At 47.7% G+C, this 11,270-nt stretch overlaps 3 protein-coding genes across 3 annotated transcripts; 1 reads left to right on the forward strand and 2 right to left on the reverse strand.

Moving 5' to 3' along the window:
- Positions 1–2,833: 2,833 nt before the first annotated feature.
- F5J12DRAFT_916469 (uncharacterized protein) lies at positions 2,834–6,098 on the forward strand (the record flags this gene model as incomplete). Its single annotated transcript, XM_051749196.1, has 9 exons — positions 2,834–2,857; positions 2,907–3,125; positions 3,207–3,377; positions 4,884–5,178; positions 5,211–5,355; positions 5,405–5,467; positions 5,521–5,748; positions 5,799–5,811; positions 5,865–6,098. The coding sequence occupies 9 exons, from the start codon at positions 2,834–2,836 to the stop codon at positions 6,027–6,029; spliced, it is 1,323 nt and encodes a 440-aa protein (XP_051594110.1). The 3' UTR covers positions 6,030–6,098.
- Positions 6,099–6,403: 305 nt separating this feature from the next.
- Positions 6,404–7,266, reverse strand: F5J12DRAFT_899697 (VPS28 protein-domain-containing protein; the record flags this gene model as incomplete). The annotated part of the gene is made up of 5 exons (XM_051748179.1): positions 6,404–6,445; positions 6,536–6,679; positions 6,743–6,853; positions 6,931–7,012; positions 7,121–7,266. The coding sequence occupies 5 exons, from the start codon at positions 7,264–7,266 to the stop codon at positions 6,404–6,406; spliced, it is 525 nt and encodes a 174-aa protein (XP_051594111.1).
- A 240-nt stretch (positions 7,267–7,506) lies between these two features.
- On the reverse strand, positions 7,507–8,809 carry F5J12DRAFT_899698 (uncharacterized protein; the record flags this gene model as incomplete). The annotated part of the gene is made up of 3 exons (XM_051748180.1): positions 7,507–7,794; positions 7,848–8,500; positions 8,551–8,809. 3 exons carry the CDS (start codon positions 8,807–8,809, stop codon positions 7,507–7,509), a joined length of 1,200 nt encoding a protein of 399 aa, XP_051594112.1.
- Positions 8,810–11,270: the final 2,461 nt, after the last annotated feature.

Consider the following 11,270-nt stretch of genomic DNA (forward strand, 5'->3'; position numbering starts at 1 on the left):
ATTATAGTTTTGCAGTATAACCAGTGTCACCATCGGTCCACCTTGATTACTGTTGTACAACAGATAGCTATCAGTGCAGAGAGCAAGTGTGATGTCACAGTGATCACAAAAGTAATGATATGGAAGCCTTTTACCATCCACTTCAATGTATTCCCCTACCAATTTCTTGTAATGGGTGCTGTTGAAAACATCTGAGATACTGCCGGGGGTTGACTTGTAGCTCACTTGATAGTCCATCAGGTGGATCATTTGAGGGCTCTGGAAGAGCCCTTGCAGTCATGGGAGAAGAGGAAAATACATGAATTGATGGCAGGGTTTTCGATTAGGTTTGAACCATGGTTGATGACAATGCAGGCAAATGAGGAGCTGTTGGTATTTCCCAGCATAGAGAATACACGATTTGGGGCAACAGTCATACTCGACGGTGGTGATGGCTGCAAGGCATTGATGTGTTTGAAGATGACATATTCAGAGTCGAGGTTGATTTTGTGACAGAATGCCCAATGCATCAGCTTGAATGGAGTTCGTGCGATCCTCCCCCTCACAAGTAAATTGAATGCTCAGATATTGTCCCTGTCACTGTCAGAGAGGATGTTGTTCCCTATCACAAAATTCAGTTACAACAGTTGATGAACCAGACATTTTTTACTTACAAATTTCAAAGAATTCATCTGCAACCTTTCGTTTCTCAGTGCAATCTAGTGTATCCATAAGCTCCTCCATGCTCCAAAGCTCCTCATCCGAGTCTTGGTCCTCCACCCAATCCCAGGAACCAAACTCCTCATCTTGCTCAACCAAGGGCTCCACATGTGAGCCTAAGCTTGAGGATCTATCATCGTTGTCATCAGAGGCATCTGGATCAGGACTTGATCGGTCTGGAATACTGTCATCATTGTCTGACAAAGATATGCTGATCAGTTAGCTTGCTAGGTGGTTAGGCAAATACAAGAACATGAACCTGAAACCTTGGGTGCAGTAGCATCAGCCTCTGCATCCAAGTCTGATGAAATGCTCTCTGATGCTCGTATCTGCCCCACAAGGCCATTGTTTGCTAGGTCCCTGTAATGCTGGCAGCACCTGCTTGAGGCTAAGTATTTTTCTGCACGTTGGGAGACAATGACACCATTTGCAATAGTTTTGACCAGGACGAGTCTTCACCCTGTGCTTGTGCCGCATCGTGACAGCACCATGGCAGTTGTACCCATGGTTTAGAGACTTGAAGACTTGACAGAATTTTCATGTCATCTGAGCATGTGAGTATCACGTGACCTACCTCACGAGCTGTTTCGCATCTTCCCTTTCCACCCCTAACAGTCGTTAATTCACAATGGTCAAAGTGCCAAAACCATATAATGCGAAGCAAGCACTGCAGCTATCAACCATCGGTCAAGCGATTGTGTCACTACAAGAACAATTAGACTCATATACTCATAAGTCAGATCTTGTGCTGTATGCCATCTGAATGATTGATAGCATTTATCTTCATACGTAGGAAACCAGCACGCTGATGACTTGGACCATCACAAAAAGAAGACTAATCAAGAATGGGACTCCTTGATAAATGGTAGCAGCCAGGACTTGATTCCCCAACCAAAGGGCTGCCTAGGATGAAGTGATGGAAAGGGCTACAGTATTGTCAAGGTGATGGGCCTCTCAAAGAAGAAGGAATTCTTTAATCACCTCAAGGTTGTATTTTTTTTTCCATGGATGACGCTGATCTCACTGATAAAGATAAAAGTAGTGTGGTATTCGCAAACTCACAAACTGGAAACTTGATACAAGTCGAACGATAATGCAGCAAAAAAACAAGCTACTCATTGAGAAAGTTATTTTTCAGGTGCGTTGCTGTCATATATATGCATATATGCATTATAATCTCTATGTAGGCACAATTAGAATACAAGATATTCCAGAAATACGAAAATGCATGGCCAGTGTGAGATTTATTGGCGCAATATCTGTGCAATAGTTCGCAGTTGGAGAAGAAAGCTACCTCAAACCTCGAGGTGCATGATGCAATAAATGATTTCATTTAATTCACCAGGACTCATTGCAACTATATGAAACACAGCACAGGATTGGGAAATGAAAAGCAGAAGAGATCTGTGGTGACAAAGAATCAGATTTTTGGGACACTAATGAGGACATGTCCATCATTGACTTTGATTGTCTGCGCTCGGAAACAGATAGCCCGAGTGAAGCAAGTGATGACGACAGCAGTGAAGACCTATCAGAAGACAGGCAAGACAGCGATGAAGATGAAGATGAAGACAATGACATGGTGCCAGTCAAGAGAAAATCTACAAACCTACCAGCCTCAGAAGCACATAGCAAGATATCCAAGTCTGGCACATGCGGATCATCAGGTGAGTAGCATAGATGATTTGATATGTACTAATCATCTATGGGCCATTGTAATAGATCATAACGAATGTCCAAGTTGTCCTCAAATAAAACAGTGCAAAGAAGAATCAGAAGATGAGCATGGCAGTGAAAGTGACGAAGACGACAATCTGGCACCAGTCAAGAGAAAATCTGTTGTGCCAGCCTCACTGGAACACACTAAACATAGCAAGATGTCCAAGCCCTCTGGGTGACTATTGGGTGAGCTTCATGGATCAGACCTCATCCGTCACTAACTCTCTCGTCTCACTAGATGATAGCAAACTTCATCCTCAGAAACAACAGCAGGAGTGAGCTGACATCACTGAAAAGCAAAAGATGGTAACAACCAAGCCTGACCCCAAGGCAAATGAGTATAGCAAGCTCGATGACAGTGTAGGAAGTATTACCTGATGTTTAGTCATACTCACCAAAGCAGAACACTCGAGCAATGAAGGCACTCTCAAATTCGAAGGTATTCTATGTGGGCTAATGGCAAACCTGTACTGACACCAGCATTACAGACTGCTGTAGGATGCTCTATCAAGATCACGAACATGAGATTGCCTCCAAATGAGGATGAGGACAAGGATGACACCAATTATCATGAGCTCGCTGCCGCCACCGCCACCGACAGTCCCATTGCAAGTCACCAGCCACCAAAGACATGTCCTGGAATGGACTGCAAAGATGCAATCCCTGACAATATCTCTGACCAGCTCAAGACTGCCTTGTCCACCTATGTCAGCCTTGTCAAGGAAAGGAAGACCAATATTCATTTGGAGACAGATATCTGTATCTTAATCAAATGAGAGCATTGTCAGCTCGAAGCCCTCAAGGTCACAGAGGCAAAAGGTTGGCCAGCCACGAAAATCGAGTTCAAAGATATCCCCTCTCGCATTCTGGAAATGTATGACGAACTCGAGAAACTTTTGTTCGATGTGGAAGCACGCGAGAACCTCTGGCTCTGGACCTTTTTCGAAGCTGACCTCGAAGTGAATCATTACACAATAGCACAATTTGCTTGAATGTGTGTCCCTCCAATGTCTTCAGCAATATGGGAAAACTCACGCTGTGGATAGTAAGTAGTCTGCATTGTGTTCCTTGAGAACATTTAAAACTGATGACATCCCAGCTACGGTTTGAAAGGTGCCACAATTGTTATGCACACACTACTCCAGCTATTTCCACCAATGACATCCACTGATGCTTTTCAGCCTCTTTTACTTTTGCAGTACCTAACCTACTTCATAATTCCCCATGTTGTCTGTTGGTTTGTCACTCAAGACTTCAGCCTTTTGTCGACCATGCCCATGCACAATATCATGGTAGAAAGTAACGATGTTGGTGAACTGATCAATCCCAAGTGCGATGACAATGATGAGCTCAATCAGATCAAATGTGCAACAACATTCGCTCTTAAACAGAGAAACCTCGAGGGCCAAACGATCCATGACACTGCTAAGGCACTGGTCACACTTCAATATGCAAAGACAACTGATGTTCCAAGCACAAGTGGTGTGCATCTTTTACTTTGATCTCACAGAGCTGACAGCAATAGGATCAGTCAAATGCTTGCCCAAAACCATGTCTTGTGCTTTGTCCACCAAAGGAGGGAGCCCCTTGCACATCTAGTGCTTCAGGTCAGCAAGAAACCATTCAGGTCCATTGAAACATAGCGATTTGACCACAGAATCACTACACACTGCATTTCAACCATCCAGGTCACCACAAGCACTAGTGGTGCTTGTGTAAACACAACTACAAGTCATTCTCAAGTACTGGGGAAAAAGCCTCGTGGCCAGCAAAGTAAGAAGGCCCCCAAGACAGTTGAACAGGATCCTCAGGCTGGGGATGCCACAGTGGTGGTAAACCCACTCTCTTATCTCTTGGTTGGCTCGCTAACAAGGTCGATCCTGACATAATTCAGACACAGGCTCGACATACACCCCGAAGTGCATGATCAAAATGTTAGGTCCACATCCAAATCCTCCTCCCTCACACATTTTCGATCACTGCTACTCAACTGCTCTCGTTTGGCTGTTGTTGCACTGCTGGCTGCTCCTCCTCGAATTTGATCACTTTTGCCAGACCGTTTTCATTTCTATCACTACTGTGTTGCTCAGTCTTGTTAGCTCCTGCTGGACTTGTGATGGATTACTGACACTTTCGTGGAATACCCTGTTATATGACTGTGCTGTGGGTGTCTCTGTAACCTCAGGTAGTGTTTGAAATCGCAATTTTGTGATTTTCCTGGTTATTTCCATGATAAGTGGGACATATGTAAGCAAGCATGAAAACCTGTGCTATCAAAGCGGAAAATGAGTGCTCGCATCAACTTATTACAGTGTTGCGATGTGGAAAAACAGCTACAAGGCAGTGTTATTCAGTACTTACGATGTTTTTTTTTGGTGACGAAGACACTATTTTTTACTAGACCGGATGGGCACTTCAGTGTCACATTATGATGCTGAAATTCAATGACTGACACTGATCCTCAGCTGTTCCGACACTTAACAGAAGTGATTTGGACATTTATTTTTATTGATTTTACTTTTTACAGTGTCTACAGGACTGCGGACATCGGGTTGTGGTACTCCCTCATCCATAACAACCCTCTTATGTTGGATTGTCAAGTCATCAGGGTCAGCTGGTACAAGAAAAGGAAAGAGGTAGAGCATGAGTTCTTGCGATTTGACATCTCTTCCCCCGAAAATCAGCACACATCCATTGTCATTGCCGAGAGGAGTGGTGGTGGTGTTCGCAGTACAAACTCCGGTACTTCTGCTCACATTCGTAAGTAACTTAAGCTGCTGACAATTCTGTAGACACCACACAAGTTTCTGATACCATTGCTCAAACAGACACAGCGGTAGACACCACGGTGTCGCCACTCACTCCCCTGGAGACTTCTGCACTCTCACCTGATGCCAGCAATTCCACTGGAAGTAGTGCCAACGAAAACAGTCCTCTGTTAGACTAAGTTACTAGGGAAAAAAATTGCTGCTTCTCTTTCCCCCAGTTCCAAGCAGGACGCCTATGATCGCGTTTATTTTGCATGCATATTAGTGCAGCAGGCATTTGGGTGGAAGAGATGTGCAACAGGCCTCGACTTGTCTGTACTCTATCATTTACCAGCGCAAAGCCTACTGCAAACGAGCTAGCAACCTTGCTTTATGTAACCTTGGCACAGGAGCCCAAGTACAACCTTCAGGACACACAATGCTACTGGTTTGCCACAACTGTGTTTGACACTCTCAAGATGCTATACAAGGGTGCCAAGCCAGATCCCACGCCCCATCTGGGGGGTACAATCTGTGGGGTACCAGTCGATGTCAAGGCAAGTGGGGAAGAGGTGTGCGCCAAGTATTGTGATTCTCAAGTTGCTTTAGCCAAGGAATTGAACAGTGGTGCAGGCTTAAACAAGAGGTAACTTGTCTTTGATTTCTGTTTACTGTCCAAGCTTATGATGCCCCAAACAGCAAAAGGAACAGAGGCAGCAAGAATGTGAACAACACCAGGCCATGGAGGAAGCCACAAAAAGGGCAGAGGAGGAAAGGCATGCAGCTGAGGAAAGAGCACAGGCAGCAGAGGAGGAAAGGCAGAAAGAATGCCAGGCCACAGAGGAAGCCACAAAATGGGAATGAGCAATGCAATCCAGCCAAGGAAAGGGCATGGGCAGCAGAAGAAGCAAATGCAAAGTTTTCCAGTTCTTGGAGCAACTTTGCATTTGCCTCCTCTGCTGCCTGTGCCTCCTTGGCCATGCACTCCTCTTGTGCAACTTCCTCTGTGGCCTGGTGTTCTCTCTGCCTTTCCTCCTCCACTGCCCATGCCCTTTCCTCGGCTGCCTGCCTTTCCCACTCAGCCACTTCACAATTTCTCACATTCCCTCTGCCTTTCCTCCTCTGCCCTTTTCACAGCTTCTTCCACAGCCTGGCATTGTTCATGTTCTCGCTGCCTCTGTTCCTTTTGCTGTTGGGGGCATCATAAGCATGGACAGTAAACAGAAACCAAAGACAAGTTACCTCTTGTTTAAGCCTGCACTGCTGTTCAACTTCCTCAGCTAAAGCAGCTCAAGCATCACAATACTTGGTGCACACCTCTTCCCCGCTCGCCTTGAAATCAACCGGTACCCCACAGATTGTACACTTACCACCCAACCATGTGACTTCTTCCCTCCCCATTCCTTGCTCCCCTTAAACCTCGTGTACCCCGTAACGAGTTCTTGAAGGATAGGATGCAGCTGATCTTTTGCACGTAGACGTAACTTGAGTGCGTCCATGAAGGTTATGAAGTTCTGTGCATTACATGTGCGGAGAAGTGGGAAATAGGTGAGCAGAGTATCGAAGAATCTCCCTACCTGTGTCGTTTCAGCTATCCATTTTCCAGTCTCCGGACCAGCCTCGCTCGAATGTTCCACCATAGCGGGTACCCCTACCTTGATCCTATGCAACGCAGCAGGCGTATCGAGCTATGTCAATGCCGCACGTACAGAACAAGATCAAAATGTCGGGTGAAAGGAGAAGGAGGAGGAGAAACGTGACTCACGCGATAGCGGGTCATGAACTCCTCGATCGACGGGATCGAATCCTTGACCAACTTGACCATCGTCATATACTGCGACAACAACCTCGTGCATGCAGGCGAGTACCTCTCGTGGCATATCTCAGTATGTACGAGCTCCACATTGAACCGACCGATAGGATGGATGGAATTGGTAAATAGTGGTGGGACTCACTCAGCAGCAGTAATTGAATCGCGGACGTATGCGCATTCCAGAAAGTCCAGTGCGACTACGATGCCGAAGAGTGTAGCTAGAAGAGAGTATTTCTCCCGTTCTGCGTTGGTGGTGTAAAGTCGGACCTCTTCGTCGAGGGACAGCATCGTCGTGGTTATGGCAGGACCCAGGAAGTGTACAAAGCTATGCCAACTCAGCAGTAGAATGTCAGGGATATACTCCTGAGATCCCCAGGAGTGATAGTAATAAGGCAGTTAGATAGACAGAGATGTCGTGACATCCACTAATGACAACATTGAAAACCATGGAGTCGTATCGTATGCAGTCCGGGAATGACAAGGAAAAAGCGAGACTGGTATAAGTATATGTGCGGCCAGCACCGTCCATCAAGCCTGTTGAGTACTTGCCCCCGCTCTCTTCAACGCCTCCACTTCTTGGAGTAACTTCGCAATCTCTTCTTGCGCTGCCCGTGCCCTTTCCTCGGCCGCCTCGCGTTGCTCACGTTGCTCGCGTTCCCGTTTCGCGGCTTCCTCTGCGGCCTGGCGTTCTTTCTGCCTTTCCTCCTCCGCTGCCTGTGCCCTCTCTTCGGCTGCACGCCTTTCCTCCTCCGCCCTTTTCGCGGCTTCCTCCGCGGCCTGGCGTTGGTCGCGTTCACGTTGCCTCTCTTCCTCTTCCTATTCGGGTCATCGTAAGCACGGACAGTGAACAGAAATCAAAGACAACTTACCTGTTGTTTAAGCCTGCGCTTCTGTTCAATTTCCTCGGCCAAAGCAGCTCGAGCTTCACGATACTTGGCGCACACCTCTTCCCCGCTCGCCTTGATAGCCACTTGTACCCCACGAAATGTACCCCCCCGATGGGTCGGGTTATCTTGCACGGCACCCTTGTATAGCATCTTGAGAGCGTCAAACACAGTTGCAACGAACCAGTAGCATTGTGTTTGGTAAATGGCGTACTTGGGCTCCTGTGCCGAGGTTACATAAAGCAAGGTCGCTAGCTCGTTTGCAGTAGGCCTTGCATCAGTAAACGATAAAGTACAGAGACGTTGAGGCTTGTCGCACATCTCCTCCACCTGAGCGCCTGCTGCAGTAAGACGCGTTCCAAAATGAACGCGATCATGAGCGTCCCGCTTGGGACTGGAGGAAATAGCAGCTGCAAGTTCAGCTGTAGTCATCTTCTGTTTTTTTTTGCCCTTGCTCTTAGTAACTTTGTCTAACGGAGGACTGCTTTCGTCGGCACTACTTGCAGTGGAATCGCCGACATCAGGAGAGCGTGCAGAAGTCTCTGGTGGAGTGGGCGGCGACGCCGTGAGGTCTGGCGAAGTAACGGCGTCTTCCGCTGTGTCCGTTTGAGCATGGGTATCGGCAGCTGGTATGGCATCTACAGAATCGTCAGCGGCTTACGTTGCTAACGAATGTGAGCAGAAGTACCGGAGTTTGGAGTGTGAGCACCACCACTCCTCTCGGCAATGACAATGGATGTGTGCTGATTGTCAGGGGAAGAGATGTCAAACCGCAAGAACTCATGCTCTACCCCTTTCCGTTTCTTGTACCAGCCGACCCCGATGACTTGACAATCCGACGTAACAGGGTTGTTACGGATGAGGGAGTGCCACATTGCTATGCTCCCGGTCTGGCAGGTGGGCTGCTCATGGAACAGACCTTCAATCTTTGGAGCTTCCGAGACCATTTTGAGCAAGCGAAGGACTCGATGGAGAAGTCTGCGTAGTTTTCTGAGTATGATCCTGTTGTAGAGGCGCATCTTTATATGAATGGCGATCACAGCGAGATGGCTGGGATGTTGAACTACGGCTGGAATTCCTCCTGCACAGGTCCTGATTACATAATACAATTCATTGCGCGAGCCTTGTCCAGCTATTATGGCAACAATAAGGATGGCTCTCTTCGTACTAGGTATCGACGCCGTAACCTACCTTCCATTCGTAGATGTCCCTATACTGAGCCATACCCTCCACGCCTTGGCAATGTGATTCGGGTGTTGCTCGGAGCCCGACCTCCAGTTGATCGTTGCTTTGACACACGTTCGTCACTCTGTGACGAGATATAGCGGGGTGCTCACAAGCATATTTCTTCAAGTAGTGAATCAACTCTCACAGACATATGTACTAACTGGATCCAACTGTGCCAGCTGCAGAGGGACGGATGTCAGGGCCTATTAAAAACGTCACTGATAGACCGCGGATCTAAACTATGGTATCAGGAGGAGGTAACCCGCCGGGACAAGGAAGCTCGCGGATGGCACGAAAGGCCGCGGACATCGGAGGTCCATCTTGTTGCTACGGCGACATTGTATAAAGTACTGATTGCAACTCAGCGAACAAGGAGCTAGCGAGGTATGTGCCTTATGTCGTGCGTGCTGTGGGTGGGTGATCACATCAATTCAAGTGAAAACAAAACAAAAAAACACCAGTGAGCAGGAGAGATCCGAAGGCTGCAGCCGCAGGGTAAAAAGTACAAGAACTGTTCGTAAGGCGCTCGACGATGGCACAAGTCGTGTATGAGACCACTTGTGGTTCAGGTATTTGATCAACGCGGTATCCATAGGAAACCCCAGAGAATGAGTAACATGCCATCGAAGTTGCACCGCTTCACGGTCTCTCGTGCATCTAGAGGATAAAAAGAACAAGTCCACGGTGTGTACACAATTGCGTTTCGATGGAGATATGTACATAACATGGTGAGAACCCAGGGTCCGAACCCAGTCCTTCGAGAAGGACATGCCTGGTAGGGAATCTGATTTGGAATCGATATGGCATACTGGGACAAGGACGGTTCGTAATAATAAACTGTAACGATAAGAATTCCCTGCAGAAAAAAGGCCACTTCGGTGCCTCCGTACCGATCTCCGGTACGAAAATACTGTCATGCTGTATGGCTACAGCCTGTGCATGTCTCAGGAATGTCAGTCAATGGCAGCTCGGCATCGAGAACAAAAAACTCACTTACCGCATATGCATCGACTTTGTAGCTCGCAAAACCGAGTCGCAATTTACGGACAGACCATCCTAGGTCGCAGGCAAAAGAGCTGAAGCGTCGCCGCTGGACGGGGACAAGGCAATCACGAGTGATTTTCAGGCATACGACTCTCAACAACGTTTCAACTACGAAGGACGTGAAAATCAAGGCTCACATGGTCCTAAGAGCGGATGCTCAGCATCCATCTCAGCCCGCTTCTCAATTTCGCACGCGATGACAACGTAAATTCGACAGATGCATCGCGGTCGCGTTGGCCGTCCGTACCCATACGTAACAGAATGACAATCCCCGCAATTGGGGTGTTCCAGTCGACGATGGCCGACGCATCCCAGAAGTAACGGAGTTAGGGGAACGAACTAAGAGTGGCATACCCCTTTGTTTTTCGACCGTAGACCCACCAGAGCAGGCGAGATTGGGGAGGGGATAGTTGCATCGCCATAGAAAAATAGTCACTGGCGTCGAAGACGAGGGAGGCGGTCGTCTGCGCAAGAATCAAGGGGGAGAAAGTGGAAGTACAGCATCACAGTCTCTGAGAAATGGGATTTGTTTCGATCGTTGGGATCAGCTCGGATGGGGCGTCAAGCATAGTAGACGGTGGGAGGGAGAGTTTGACAGCGTCTCAATTTCATGGCTTTCAGTGCTCAATCAGCGTATGGGATTCAAAGATTGTTTGCCAGGGAATTTCATGGATACAACGGAGATAGCATGCCCAAATCACCGTAGACAGCCTCCAGAAGGCTGCACTCGAAGGAAAAATTGTACTCGTTCAACAGATTGTGTAAGCAAGCTGAGGCTGTGGCGCCGCCGCGTCTTCCGAAGTTCCCAACCTTACATCCACATCCTGCTTATGATAATTGTATCGACTGGACGACCTAAGAAAACACGGAAATCACCTACCGCGGAAGGCAATGTTGTCGCCAATACGTGTCATGTCTCGCTGGCATCAGAAATTAGCATCGCAGCCAGGGTGAGAAAAAAGTCGTCGACAACACGCGTCGTGGCTGTATCGGGTGGCTATTGTCTCGCTGACCTGCTAGTTCTCCTGTCGAAGTCATATGCCTTTACTTCAAGGACGAGTACAATTGGAGGGCCGTGCATGACGAGCAGTTCAATGCTGCTGCGGTGTGTTCCCATTTTAGTTTCGAGCCCGTGGC

This window comes from Pisolithus orientalis, assembly GCF_024613125.1.
Source record: "Pisolithus orientalis strain OTSU chromosome Unknown F5J12scaffold_159, whole genome shotgun sequence".
Taxonomy (NCBI): domain Eukaryota; kingdom Fungi; phylum Basidiomycota; class Agaricomycetes; order Boletales; family Pisolithaceae; genus Pisolithus; species Pisolithus orientalis.